This window comes from Stegodyphus dumicola, chromosome 2, assembly GCF_044657685.1.
Source record: "Stegodyphus dumicola isolate Sdum_Otavi_A_Nest chromosome 2, ASM4465768v1".
NCBI lineage: Eukaryota > Metazoa > Arthropoda > Arachnida > Araneae > Eresidae > Stegodyphus > Stegodyphus dumicola.
This window is the reverse complement of record NC_140769.1, coordinates 142,865,995-142,881,162: the sequence shown is the minus strand read 5'-3', so window position 1 is coordinate 142,881,162 and position 15,168 is coordinate 142,865,995. Positions and strand designations below refer to the sequence as shown.

At 30.8% G+C, this 15,168-nt stretch overlaps 1 protein-coding gene across 5 annotated transcripts in view; it reads left to right on the top strand.

Moving 5' to 3' along the window:
- Hmgcr (HMG coenzyme A reductase) overlaps window positions 1-15,168 on the top strand; it is a 206,407-nt gene that overhangs the window by 86,787 nt on the left and 104,452 nt on the right. For 2 of the 5 annotated variants that reach the window (XM_085811156.1, XM_085811157.1), the window contains one exon: window positions 10,803-10,977. In XM_085811156.1, coding sequence (XP_085667282.1) covers window positions 10,803-10,977 — 175 coding nt within the window. Of the gene's footprint in view, window positions 1-10,435; window positions 10,458-10,532; window positions 10,667-10,802; window positions 10,978-15,168 lie in introns of those variants that run through there. The other 3 variants (XM_085811159.1, XM_085811158.1, XM_085811160.1) reach the window with 3 other exon arrangements.

The following is a 15,168-nucleotide window of genomic DNA, read 5'->3' as shown; positions in this document are numbered from 1 at the left end:
AGCCGCGGCGAGGCATGTAAGAAAACTATTGTTGTTATTTACTCAACAAGGATTTCAGATCTTAAGAGTAGTGAAATTTGTAGTGCTATAAGGTATTTCTCCCGCCTTCCTAGCGTCCCTTCGTGGTGTAATGGTTCTGCACGCTGGACCGGTATTCCAGAGGCTCGTGGCTCGATTCTCGGCGAAGATGATTGCTCATTTTTCATCTTGCCTGCTTCCAAAAAATACCTAATGTCTCTACAGTGGCGCCTGAACTAAAAGGGTGTTGGATGATGATTCTCCTCACCCAGGATTTGGCGACTGGATCCCCTAAAAATCCCAGTCGCCCTTTAAAAAGGGGGAGTATATAAGGTATTTCTCCCGCCTTCCTAGCGTGCCTTCGTAGTTTAGTGGTTCTGCACACTGGGCCGGTATTCCAGAGGTCCGTGGTTCGATTACCGGCGAAGGCAATTGCTCATTTTTTAACTTGTCTGCTTCCAAAAAAATACCTAATGTCTCTACAGTGCTTTTAATTAGAAATCATGATATGTCTTCTCCATGATATGTCTTAGATTTTTCTTCTTAGAAAGTCTAGACGGTCTTCTTAGAAAGACAGTAAAAATTTCGGATATGACAAAAATTAAAATTAAATAAATAAATAAAGTCGGTACTCATAAAAGTGAAAAAAGCCTTAAATTTTTGGATTTTCTTCATCTGCTTAAGCGTTTTTCTTGAATACTGCTGATTTTCACCTCATTTCTTTAATTGAATACAAGCGTACCACCATAACAGTACGTACACCGTTATTCCACGTTCTCTTATCATTATGAACATTGTGTTACCATCACTTAAATATAGATGCCACTAAATACCACAATACGATCATATCCTTTCCCAGAATCATATCTTTTTCCGGCTTAGCTTTCTTTTGATATTCGTCACGCGCCGCACTGCTTGGGAAATAAAACCATTTAATTTATAATTGAACTAACATTAGCTTTTTAAGTACCAAATTCGTAACAATAAGTCTCTTATCTAGATAAATATTAACAAATCTTCTTAGATAGCAGAATGGTTTTAACTTTCAAATTTACCATTTTAGGTAAACAGTTCTAATTTAATTATAAAAATTATCTTTATTAAATCTAAAAATTGGACTTCTTAAGTCGTTCTAAATTCACGCTAATATTATTGCAATATATTCCCGTATTAAGCTTTCCATTTTTAATTATTGAAGTTATTTTAAGGTTATTTAACTTTGTTACAAATTCCATATTTTAATACTAGAAACGTTTAAATATTTATTGTTTTCCACCTGATGTACTTTGGCATACATTTAATTTCTAATACACATTTAATTAATAAATTAATAATTATGAGCATCAGCAGAATTTTCATAATTAACAAAACAACAAAAAAATTCAAACTCCCTTATATTTATATCCTGGAATTTTCAGTTCTCTTTTAATCCATTCCTTTTTCTCATAAGCCCACCAGCGGCCGGGCGGTAAAGTCACTGAACACTGGTAGTTCGGTCCGAGGTTGGAATCTCGCGAACGGGCTGGCTGCATGTGTGTTTTCGTGGTTTTCCCCATGTGTAACGTGTGTACGATCCAATTTCCCTTAGAAAGTCCTCCACGAAGGCATCCCTCCCCTTAGGCAGATAGCCCTAGTGTGCTTTGCCATAATTAAATACACACATACACAGCTTTTTCTCATGTTGTTGCGCTGTACTCAAGTTTTCATTGTATGTAGAATTTATATACTAGTTTGTATTATATTAATGCGAATTTATATTTAAATGATAATTTTTACAAATTCTTGCATCACAACTCTAGTTAATAGAAGATGTTTCTAACACCTTGGCAAAGCTTTATCTTCAGCATGTAGCTTATTTTCTAACCTAGTTTCAGGCTGAATTATTCGTAAAATTAATTACTTGAAATTATTTGTTAACAATGATAGTCGCTAAATCACGCTAATAATATTTCTAACTGTTTTAATTTATAATGCAACGAGTTCGTGTGATTTGTAATATTATTCATTTATAATTTTTTCAGCAGTATTGAAATTAATAGCATGTACTATAATATTATACATTTAGATTACAGTGTTTTAGATTTCCATTGCCTTCTTCATTATGCTACATTCCCAATATTTCATAATGGCATACTTATTTGTATGACATACTTATCTATGTTTAACTCATTCACCAAACATATAAATCTATAATTCAGCCCACTTTTGTTTTTACATGTGCTGTATCTTCTACTTTCTTTAATATATTGTTCAGCTTAATTTCGAAAGATCTTACGATCGAGCGGAAAAGTTACTAAACATTGGTAGTTCGATTCGAGTTTCTAATCCCAGAGATCCTCCAGCTTTTTTTTTTTTTTTTTTACTTATTTAGTGTAAAAATGTAGCGTAAAAATTTCAGTTTATGAAGTAAAAATACTTTTTTAATTTATTCTTTAAAAATATTGCAAAAATTTTCACCTTAGCATATCTTTTTACAAATCCCTCTAATAAGAAAAAATAAGGAAAGAAATTAACTCGGTTTCGGTGATTGACACCTCGGTGCAAATTATATGTAACATTTTTCCAAAAGCATAGAGTTTATATGGATATCAATAAATTAAGGATTATTTCTCCATCTAATTTTCTTAACATGTATATTCCGAATTTTCTTTTCACACTGTAGCGCTCAACTTTATGAGTTTTCTATAACCATTCAATTTCTCTAGCCACGGCAACTTTGCATACCTTCTGACAAGTAGTTATATTTTTAACCACTGTATTTTAATTCCTGTTGACTATCAGTTCATTATTTATTTGTTTCACAAGTGCAACTTTTATTTTATACGCAAATCTACGTAAAATAGCATTAAAACTTCAGTTATGCTGAGCTCCTCATCGATTGCTTGTTTTAGATTTAATAAAATTAAGCTTAATGTTACTGTTAATTAGCTTGTTATTAATTTAATTATACATTTCTAATTAATTATATGTTCAGATATTTCCAAGTATATTACTCAAACTTTTTCATCCCAATTTTTAATTTTTGATTAAAAAAATAAACTTTTATTTATTGAGAGGCCTGACTGATTATATTAATCTGCAGTGTTGTTTGTCTAATTCCTTTCTTCTAGATAAATTTTAGAAAAAACTTCTTAGCATAATAATTTAAATTTATTTACAATTTATACGTCAGTGTTCCAAATGCATAATAATGTTGTTATAATAAATTTCATGCTAAGCTTTTTTTTTTAATTTAACTAAATTTAATTTCTGCAAACATTTACATGATTACTTTAATTAACAAAAAATATTTTTAGCACACTTTAACACACTTTGATATGAAATAATTTTTTGCACGCTAGTGAACTCTATTAAATTTTCCAGTCTAGTTCTATCTTGACTATTATTGATGTAATTTATTAAAAATATAATTTGTATGCTTTATAATTATTTAATTTATGATATTATTATAATAAATGAAAGATGTTTGTAATGCTAATTTGTATGTTTACCAATAACTTTTATTTTATTTGTTAGCTCTCGCATTTATTACTGTTATTCAAGTAATTAGCCTGCTTTTTAGATAGTTTTTTACTTGGTCTTGTGATATGTAATTCTATTTATTTACCTTTATTTTCCTCTTGGCTACAATTGGCTTCGAAAAGTTAAATTGTAACCCTGTAGGCAGCAGGGGGAATAAATTCTGGTTGGCGCAGTTGGACTATAGCTCGACCCGGGGGGGGGATTTTCATTAGCGCAGTTGGAGTACACCCACCACTAGCTGTCATCCACCACTGGCTAGTACGGTTGCGCAACTAGTTGCGCTCACATATACTTGCATAGTAGTTTACATACGTAAAGTAGTTCACTTACGCAGTGCAAAATCTCTCTAATATAGGACTATCCCGATTAAATTCAATAAATTTGACATGAACTTTTACCGGCAGCATATTTCACAAGTGCACATCAGCGTAGCCACTGAGGGAGGGGTTTCGAAAATAGACCAATGAGCTTCTATCGCTCTTGTGTCGCTAAATCTTCATGCATGTGAGCGAAAGTTTACGTTTTAATTTGCATTTGTTTCGCAGTTATAAATGTACGGCGTAATAGTAGAAAATCTCCTCGTTATTTAGTTTTTATGAGTTTAATGAATAGTTGACATTTCCCTTTTTATCACGCATTAATATTTGGATGGATGTTTACGGCATATTATCGCTCTTTACATCGAAAAAAGGACTCAAGCTACAATTAGCGTCAAATATTAGGCATTTACTAACACCTGTAGATTAAGAGAATTCAAGCGCATTTTTAATTGAGCGTGTTTTTCACATATATATTATTGACATAATTTTTTATTGAGCTGAGAAGGACTGGAAGTGTTACAATGAATCTAGTGTTTTCTTATTTCAGTGCTTCCATTCTTTTGGTTTTTAAAGAGTGTAAGATTCAGAATATATATTGTGCTTGATGTGATTATATCCATTGTTAACTTTAAAAGTTACATGTGAATAAATTGAATATATTCGTTGTGAATAAGATAAATTCACTCTGTTTGATGAGTATTTTCTATAAACAGTACATTTAAGAGTGAACAGTTATTAAATGTGAAATTTAACACACGAAATGAATACGAATGCAAATTAGTAAAGTTCACTTTGAATAAAATTTTGCATTGGCTATTATTATAGAACATCTTTTTCATATAGACACTAGAATAAAAAATGCTGACTTCTATTTACATATATAATTGATGTAAATATTTTTCTCGCATGCATACTTTTATGTAAAGATAGCACTTGGGCTCAGATGTTTATTACATATTTCTTTCTTCATTTTATTTACCACTTATTAAATAATATTTCACATGAATACTTTTGCGGAGTATCCAACATGTGTTTGTATTTATTTCAAATTCTTTCAACCAGGTAGTGAAATCTTCACTATTGCTTATATTTGATCTAACTTCGCAATGAAAATTTTCAGAAGAAATCGACGATGCTTTTGTACAGAAAATCGCATGACAAAATATTATCAACCATCTTGTTTCATTCTTAAAGCACGCGAAAGGTCATGTGACATGACAGAAATATTACTGGATTCCCATTGGTCCATCCTAGAAGCCACTCCCTCGGTGGCTACACAGATGTGCACTTGTGAAATATGCTTACCGGCATCAGTTTTCTATATTATAAAGTATATATTATAGAATAATAAATCTCATCCAGCAATGCGAACTTAAAATAAATATATTTTTAATTATTTGAATAATTCATAATTTATCCATTATCGTCAAAAGCAATTTGTTTTGAATTTCAATTTTTTTTTTTTTTTCCCATTTTGATGTTAACGCGGGGCCCGATTGGGCCCAATCGCTCCAATCGCCCTTTATCCGGCCCTGGTCTTAATTGCTGTTCCGCTTTTTTCGGATCAACTTAAAGTTTCAAATTTCTAACTTTATACACCTGAGTGAGAGAAAGAGTGTACTATAATGTAAAAAAAAAGAAAAAAAAATCATTACTTCATTATTATAAGATTTTTTCTGTCTCTATATGTAATAAAAGAAAGAGTCTGTGCGTCCTTTCGTTCGTGCTGCGCGTAAGCTAATAGACCCAGAGCTACGAAATTTGGTACATAGGTGCATCTAAACAAGAGCCAGTGCACCTCGAAGCGAGTTTTTCAAAATTCAAGTTAGAGTTTTGCTTTTTTTAATTTTATCTTTTCGATTTCATCTCATCATTTTGAATATTTTCATTCTTTTAGGAATGGGGGTTTGGCAATAGTTTTGAATTCCATGCTTTGTATACTGGATTGCTGACTATTGAAAATATGAGATAAAATACTGCTTTTTATATTTTGATTTTTGGACACGCAACACGCACATCGCAATATTCTTATTCTGACGCGCATGTGTCTCGCGAGGCACAACAGAAAGAATTTCCTTTTTTGCTCCCTCTCTCTCTCTCTTTATTAGCTATGCCAAAGAGATTTGTATATTTTGAATTATGTCATCCATATCAATTTTGATTGGTTATTGCTTTCTGATGATAGTTTCATTCTTTTAGAATGTGGTTTTGGCAACAGCTTTTCATTCATAGGTTTGGATACTGGACTGCTGACTGTTTTCTCTTGAAAATATGATATGTATTGCTTATATCATTGTACTTTTTTATAGTATGTCTTAATTATATAAAAAGTTTTGCATGATTTGTGTAGGAAACAAACTTCTTAAATTCCTTTATACCATTTGAATTCTTAAGATTTTACAACGGGAAGTTGGTTAATTTATTTATTAGCATAATTAATATTTGTATTAAGGGATATTGCTTATTTCATTGTAATTTTGCTTTATGTCGTACATTTTTAATAAAATTTCTTAGGTTTTTTTTTTTTTTTTTTTTTTTTCGATAAATTTAACCTTTAGTGTTCCCTTTAGGCATTTTTTCGGTACATTTAAAAGCCAGACGAAGGCTGGCCGCATAGCTGCTAGTATGAAATAATACAGTGTTCAGTGTATCTTTTATTATTACCTATTAATGCTGATGATGTTTTAGTGTGCTAGGTTCATGAATTAAGTTTCACCGAATTTGAATATCCTGTTTTGCGTAGCTTTCGCTATTACTGCGGTTTCACGTATCTGTGGATCCACGGTAAACCCTGGAAAAATTATCCGCGAATACGGGAATACTCCTCTATCGTGTCTACAAGATTCTTTGCTCTGTTTCGATTCACAAGCGCACAATGTAAATAAGAATGAACAATAAATTTATGTTTACAAATTTATTAATAATCTCTACATATAATAAAAGAAAGAGTCTGTGTGTCTTTCGTTCGTGCTGCGCGTAAGCTAATAGACCCAGGGCTACGAAATTTGGTACACAGGTGCATCTAGACAAGAGCCAATGCACTCGAAGAGATTTTTTCAAAATTCGAATCAGATTTTTTTTATTATTATTTTTATTTTACCTTTTCGATTTTATCGCATCATTTCGAATAGTTTCATTCTTTTAGAAATGAGGTTAGGCAATAGTTTTCTGGATTGCCGACGGTTGAAAATCAGCACTGTTGGCACTTGCAAAAATGAGGGCGATCACTCTGTGCAGTTTTTAAATTGAATGTTTCTCTTGGATACTGGACGTTTTTTGAGAGAAGGCAACGGGAAGTTGGTTAATTTATTTATTAGGTAATTAATATTTGTATTAAGGGAAATTGCTTATTTCATTGTAATTTTTGTTTTATGTAATACATTTTTTTTTTTTTTTTGATGAAATTGTGCTACAGAGTAAAATTCTGCGCAGATTTTAAATTAACGTTTGGCGTTTCCTTCAAACATCTTTCTGGTACATTTAAAAGCCAGACGAAGGCTGGCAGCGTAGCTGCTAGTTTTAAATAAATTATCTATAATTAGTTTAAAAATAATTAACTTTAAATATTTTTCAGACCTATACATTTAAAATCCCTTACAAAAATGTTTCTTATTTCCCCTTTCGTGATCTCGTGGTGTAAGTAATTAGTTCATTTTGTGAACGTAATTGGGAAATCCTTGGTTCGAATTCTGGTGATTCAGCAGTTGATTTTTCAAGTTTTCCACCCTGAAAAACCTAATTTCTTGTAGAGTAACGCCCGTGGTGGTTTTCCTCAACTGGATTGGATCGACTCGGTCTCATGTCTCTCCCCAGTCAACTCTTTAAATAGGGGGGATGTAATAAGTAATTATCTCACTCCTACCTGCTTGCTTATGTTTTGCACTGATGTTTTGAACAATTCGTTTTAAATAAATGATTTTACGCTAATTTTGAAGGTACCAATTCCATTTTTACATCGCGTCCCATTCTTCCTATTTATGCCATCCAGTATTGGTCTACTGGATAAGACTGCTGAACACTGGTACTTAAGGCCCGTTTCAGCTCCCGACGATCAGCTGAGGTTTTCCGTACGTGTAACCTGAATACGAGCCGTTACTCCTGATAGAGCCTCTAAGAAATAAGCTATATTTTATAAAACAAATAGTCATTACATGCTTTGACACAATCACTTAAGCAATCAATACGCTTCTTTTCGCCTGAGATGATTGATTTAAAAATTTGGAGGTCGGGGCAAAACCCGTAATGAAGGCTCCCTCCTCTTTTTTTTTTTTTTTTTTTTTTTTCCCTAAGTAAGAAGTGGAGTTGCGGAGTATTTTAAAACTGAGTAGTTACTAAGATTTTAAACAATACGTACATAATATCGAACCCATCTTAACCGAGATATCGAACCCATCTTAACCGGGAAACAGTATAATTATAAGCAGCAGCAATCTTATTATAGTGAAATTGCGAATTATTAAGTAAACAAATATTTTTTTAAGTAATTTCCGTTACAATCGAGAGTTTTTTTTTTTAAATCACCATGAGATTGTTTTTATAATAGCATTACTGTAAAACTCAATGTAGATTGTTTTATTTGGGAAGTTTTCTGTACTTCGAAAGTATTACTGTGTTATGCGTTACGAGAATTTCATGAGTTCACAAAATAGATGTAACCACATTCAGGAATGCTTGTCGAAGCCGTGCGTTTGTGATCAATTGAAGGTGAAGGGGGGGAGCAATATCCTTTCGATAAATTCAGATTTTTCTTTATTGAATAATTACAAAATAACTTGGTGGTTAATGCAGAGTAAGTGGAATACTGTCGAATTAAGTCTTTTTCTTAACTAGTGGACCCTTCTTATCGTCTATCTTAAATCTGTAAATAAATATGTTTTGTATTGGAATTTAAATAGAAAGATTAAATTGCGATTTTTTCATTTTATATTTTTAGTTTTTTAGTTTTTTCATTTTTTGAAATATTAAATCCTAATCTAAAATTTTCAGATGGCAGGTGTTTTTTTTTTTTTTTTTTTTTTTTTTTTTTTTTTTTTTTTTTAATTCTAACCTTTTTTTTCTTTGCCAAAAATGGGAAGTTCTGAAGTTCCATAGACAGAAAAGAAAGTTATTCCATAGTGAAATAGTTGTGTGTTATTCAGACAGTTGCTTTGTAGATATTTGCCTCAAATTAAATCAAAGTTTCCAAGAACTATTGATAAATGTCGCTAATTTTATTTCTAAAATTATTACACTAATTACTGTTAGCATTTATAGATGTCCCGTTCAAAGAGTTCAATATATTTTTGTAATAAAAAGGGCCATTAAATTACTCCATTGATTTTCTCAGTAATATTCTTTGTGTTTTTCAAAACAGATCTGGAATTTTTTTCCTTATTATCATTATTGCACAATAAATAAATAAATTTTAAAAATAAAGGTAGATAATTAAAAAATGCAAAGAGGAATATATTTTTTCTTATTATTATTTCTTTATGTTACTTAACTACGCGCTAAACAAGGATAAAAAAAATTAAAGGAATTATTTTCAATTTTATTATTTTATAGATAATGCCATAACTGGTGCGGCTGCAATTGTGATATATGTCTTCTCCAAGACTTTTTTCTTGTGATGAATAAGGATGTAAACTTTAGAACATTATCTTCAACGCCTTGCCTTTGGCGGAATGATTGGGGGTCACTATAGGCATTGATTTCTTTCTAGTATCGAATTTCTAGCGAAACAGGCTAATCCTAAGAAAGATTTCCTTGTAGTGTTGCATGTAACTTAAGAAAGACACCATTAGAAAGAAAAGTGGCGGCACACCCTTCAAATTTTAAATAGCAGATGATCTGTAAAGCACATAGATATAAAATACAATTATTTTTAATTTTCTAATTGTTTCTCGACATTTTTCTTCAAATATATATTGAACTCTCTAAAGGAAAATTATCGGTGTTTTTAAGTTGGGGCAACCTATGAAAATGCAACGAGCGAGAAAATTTTGTAATTTAAGGAAGAACCGGGTGGTAGAATTTAGGAATGATAAAAATTGCGCCTCCTCCCTGATTCTTATTAGAAGTCGAGTAAAAAGATGTTTCCACATCTTGACACTCGAGAATAAAATACAATCTGTGTGTGGTACAACAAAACGTCTAGCACTGGCACTGCTTAAAATTTACAATTTTCAGTCTTGAAAATGTTTATTTAATTCTTTGTGATTATTTAAAAAAATTGATAGCAGTAATATGTAAAGATAGTCATGCTCTTAATTTTTTTTAAACATAAACACGAAAAGAAAAAAAAAAAAAAAAATTGCGCAAATAAGAAGGTGAACAGATTTAGGGCAGAATTATATAAGAAGGTTTAATTGTTTTTACTTAAACTTTTGTATATAAATAGCATAAAATGAATATAAAAATAATTCCAAGGAAAAAAAAAAAAAAAGAAAGAAAGAAAAGAAAAATTCTGAGGCCGGTCACGACGTATAAAATTTTCGAGAATGAATTACTAGGTAGTGCAGGCGAAAAACCGGTGTACTCGATCAATTTCTGCCGGAAATCTCAAATCATCACGTGATTTCCGCTTTTGGAATTCTACTTCCTTGTGCTAGAAGTGAGGTAAGGACGATTATTCTTTTTGTTTATCCGGAAGAGCTGTTAATTGAAGCTTTTAGGTGCATTTTAAATGTATTAAAATTCTGTTTCATAATAATGGTAGTTTGAAAATTCTAATGGATTAACCGCTCTGCAATTAGTTCCATGTTAACCTTATTAAAATACAAAATGTAGTTTCGGTTACGTATTTCAATAAATTGCTGGTTTCATTGGTATAAACATATTTCTTTCTTTAACCCCATTTCTCTTTCAGCTAATTAATATATAACTATTTTTTGTTGCTGTTAACAATATTAATATTTATTAATTTAATTATTATTTCTTAATACCATTTTCTTGGAATTTCAGGTCAATTGAACATCCGTTCAGTATGCTGTCTCAGGTATTTTATCGGCATGGACGTATGTGTGCTTCTCACCCTTGGGAAGTTATTATAGCTTTCTTGACTCTAATTTTATGGAAAATATCAACGGGAACAGCATACATCGGCAGTGCCAAAGGCTGTGGTTATGAATGTTCGGAGGTAAGGACGTTTCGGCATGCTTTATATGTGTTAGAATTAACCACCAGTTACGTAATATAGGTCGCAGGTTGGCCAGCGATGTAGTAATAGATATTTTAAACTGATTGTATTTAAGATTATGAGACTATATAATTTTTAAATATTCACGGATGCACAAAAGCTTAATTATTGCGTCCATATTGCCGCAAATTATATAAATTTTACCCTTGTTAAGTATAGTTAGGATTAGATTTCTAAACCAAATTCTAAAGGGGGAAAAATGTATTGAACATTTGAGTCACTGAACAACCCTGACTTATAATGCATCTTCCTAATTTCAGTAGTTTATTAAAAGTAAATCACCTTCACTAGTTTATTAAAAGTAAATATTTAACATTGCATTATAATTATTAAAACGAAACACGAATTGTGATACATAATGTATTTATTTGCATATGAATTGGATCTTTTACATCTTCTGTATCTTGTGGTCTCAAAATTAATGGTGATGCTTAACATAAGTAATAAATATACTAATTTTATCAGTACATTGCTAATTTTAAAAACTGTGTTCTCATTTCAAACACGAAACAATTAGTACAACTAAGGCTGATTTATTCTAAATTAAATTCTCCAGTTCAAGAACAAATTATTTAATATTTGTTTTTCTAGGTAAATAAGCTGGAAAAATCGGTAACGGCAAAAACTTTTAATTTCCTTGTCAACTTTTGTTTATATCATGCTTAATTTGATACTTGCATTTGAAAGGGGCCTATGTGATTATTTGCTGAAGTTGGCAAATATAATCACTCAGTCTCTTAACATGCAACGTTTTACCAGAATTAGCAAACTTAATCACTCAGTCAGTAACATGCAAATTTCAGATTTTCACCAATGGTTTACTGGAATTGAAAAACTTAATTGTGTGGAGATTAATAAGGAAGTATCAGAAATACCATATTTGCTCATGTATTACTCCCCTTTTTACTAATTTTATCTCGCAAAAATTGAGATGGAAAAATTATGTGAATAATTTAATTTCTAAAAGAAGCAGTTACAGTAAGCACATACCAAATGAAAAATATAAAACAAAATGAATTAACAAATGAAAAGTATTCATGGATCAACTATCAGTAGTCATGTTTTTGTTTTTCTACTTTGCACAGATTCTGCAGTTGTGATCATTCGTAATTGTAGTAATGTTATTGTAACCAGTGGAAGCAATTTTATTTCGTACTGTACATTATAAAAACTTTTAATAATTAAATTACTTTAATTATTACTTTACTTTGTAATGAAGTTTTTTGTAAGGAAATAAAAAATAAAGTTATGTTAATTTTAAATACAATTAAACTACTGTACTGGTCTAAATGTTGTAAACATAAATGATATGCATTATATTATAAATCAAGTTTCAATACAGAAAATGAATATGCAGGTATGTGCATTTATTCTAGTAAAGGAATGAGCATAAACAAAATTGGATTTCTATTTGTACCTAAATACTGTTTATTTAAAAATGCCTTATGAACTTAAAAATTTTCATTATCAGATAAGATGAAAAGTTTGTCTCATCTTCATCTTCCGTTATATCAATAGGCACATCATTACTGTGATCCATAAATGAATAATCATCTTCATCTGTTCCATCTTTCATCAACACCAAACATTCTTGCTGCAGCACAATTTTCATTTTCTTTTGCAAAACGAATGTCTTTGCATTTGAAACCAGCAATGTGTTTGTTTCTTTTTGCAGGAAACATATTTACTACTAAAAGGAACACCAGATCAACTGTATTTCAACTAAAGCAAATGCGATTTACTAAAGCCTTTGATTTTCATTTCAAAATCATGTCTTCAAATGAGTACAGAAAGACAAAACATCTAACTCCAAATCCCACGAATTCATTCATGTTGGAAGTGCATTCTTACTCCAAATTATATCCCCTTTTTCTCGGAACTCTACAATAACATTCTTTTTAACATCTGCATTGAATACAATCCATCCTCTTAAGGAATATTTACTCCCTTAAGCATTTCACTGACACGCATATTGTTCCTCTTATCACTTGTCAATTCAGTATACTGTTGTTTGAAAGGCTAGGACAAATATTCAAATAAGTGACCTCGAACTGTTTGAATTTGTCATTATAACTGTAACATCAAAAGCAGGTTTTTCCCTTGAAATATAAATTCTTTTGCTGCATGTCTCCAAATTTGGTGACTTTAGGATCAGTTTGTGTACATAAATTTTGATTCTATGACTTGTGAATTACATAATGATATTAACAAGTATAATAAGCATTATCACTAAATTAAATAGATAATATATTAAAATTAGATTAAGAAAATGGCATAAAAATATTTAATTTTTATTTTTCTCTGTCGTGTTTTTAAAATGTCTTTACCATTTATTTTGGTGATTTTTGAATATCTCGATTCTGAAATTTAAACAATGTAATAAATGTTATAAAGCATTTATTACCTTTGCTTTATAGCATTTATTACCTTGAAATCATTTCAGCATTTATTACCTAATCTATATTTTAGGGTTTCCAGAAATGCTACTTAATATTACTTTTATTAGCACAACCACCTTAGCAGAAGTCTTCAGACTCAGAATGTGCCATAGCAACTGTGCGCATAACAGTTTGTTACATTGGCAATCAATATCAGCATTTTTGTATATTTTTTTCTGTTGTATTCCAAGTTACAGTGATTTTTACTGACAAATCATGATATTTTTTATCTTAAATTCAAACTTAAAATATATACCGTATTTGACGGCATATAAGACGCACTTTTTTTCCTAAATTTGGTCTCAAAAAAGTTACCTGCATCTTATTACGTGAAGGACACAGTCTTATACGTGAAGGTAATTTCATTCAATAAATATTTATTTGGCTTTTACGAAACGCGAGAACTAAAAGAAACCACGCTATTGAAACTTTTTTCCTTGTGTGTGGCCGTCTAAATAAGGGTGCATCTTATATGCCATCAAATACGGTACTTAGGAAATTTTTCTGCAATAAAATTTTTCTAGAGTACAGTATTTTGCATTAATATTACAAAGAGGCAATTGCTTTGAGTCTGTTCTTAAAGCAGTTATCACAAAATTTCCACTGGAACAAAATAAACAAAAACTAGATTGTAAATAAGTTTGCTTAATTGATTTCAACATAAACGTTAAATTAAAATATGATTTTTTTAAGTTAGAAATCTTGATTCTTTTCCCTAGCCCTAAAAAAATTGTTAAACTACACCAAGATAATTTGCTAATATATAATTATCCAAAAAAATTTCTTGTCCACAAAAGCAAAACAGCTATTGTAAATATGTTAAAAATAATTTCTTTGTGTAATTTTTTATAAATTTCCTCTTGTAACTGTTTCAAAACATTGATACAGTTAAAAGTCTTTAATCCAGACTCGTCGGGACTTTGACGATTCCGGATTATCGGTTTTTCCGGATTATAGATCATCAGTTTAAATCTGGTAAGATGGCATGCAGAAATTGTAAAATTAAAAATATGAAACCGTAATTTTTGAAATAAAGACCAATTATGATCTAAAGGCTATCAAAATTTAAAAAAAAAAAAGCTTAATGTTTATTTGTTTACTTTATTAAACATTTCTTTCAACGCACGCATGCGTAAAGCATACATTACGCATAGTTGAAATTAGAAAATTGCAACCAGAAAACTATTTGATGTGTATTCGTGATATTTATAATGACGATGAATTTGATTTAAATCAGATCAAAGACGGAGTACATCGAGATGAAATACTACATTTAGTAAGGAATTATAAGACAAATAAAATAAAAACATCTGCCTGAAGATAAGGATAGTGCTGACAGATCAACTTCAGTCCATTCCGCACCGAGACGTTCTCCCCCCCCCCAGAGTAGCGTGAAATTGATAAACAGATTTCAGAATGATTAGAAAAACAAATCACCTCTCTGTCACTTTCTTCATGCCTTTATCCATTTTTTGCAGCAATTCCACTTTTTGTTTAATGGACATCGGAACATGCTTTCGCTTTGACATCGAAACATGCTTTCGCCTTTGACAGAAATGGAAACTCTTTTTCACATAATTGAAAGTTCACGCTTACTTTTTAAAAAATTGCATTAACAGTCTGCAAAAAATAATAAGCCGGATCCAGTTTAGAGATTAAGGAACAACGCAATCTGCAACATTAATTGAAATAG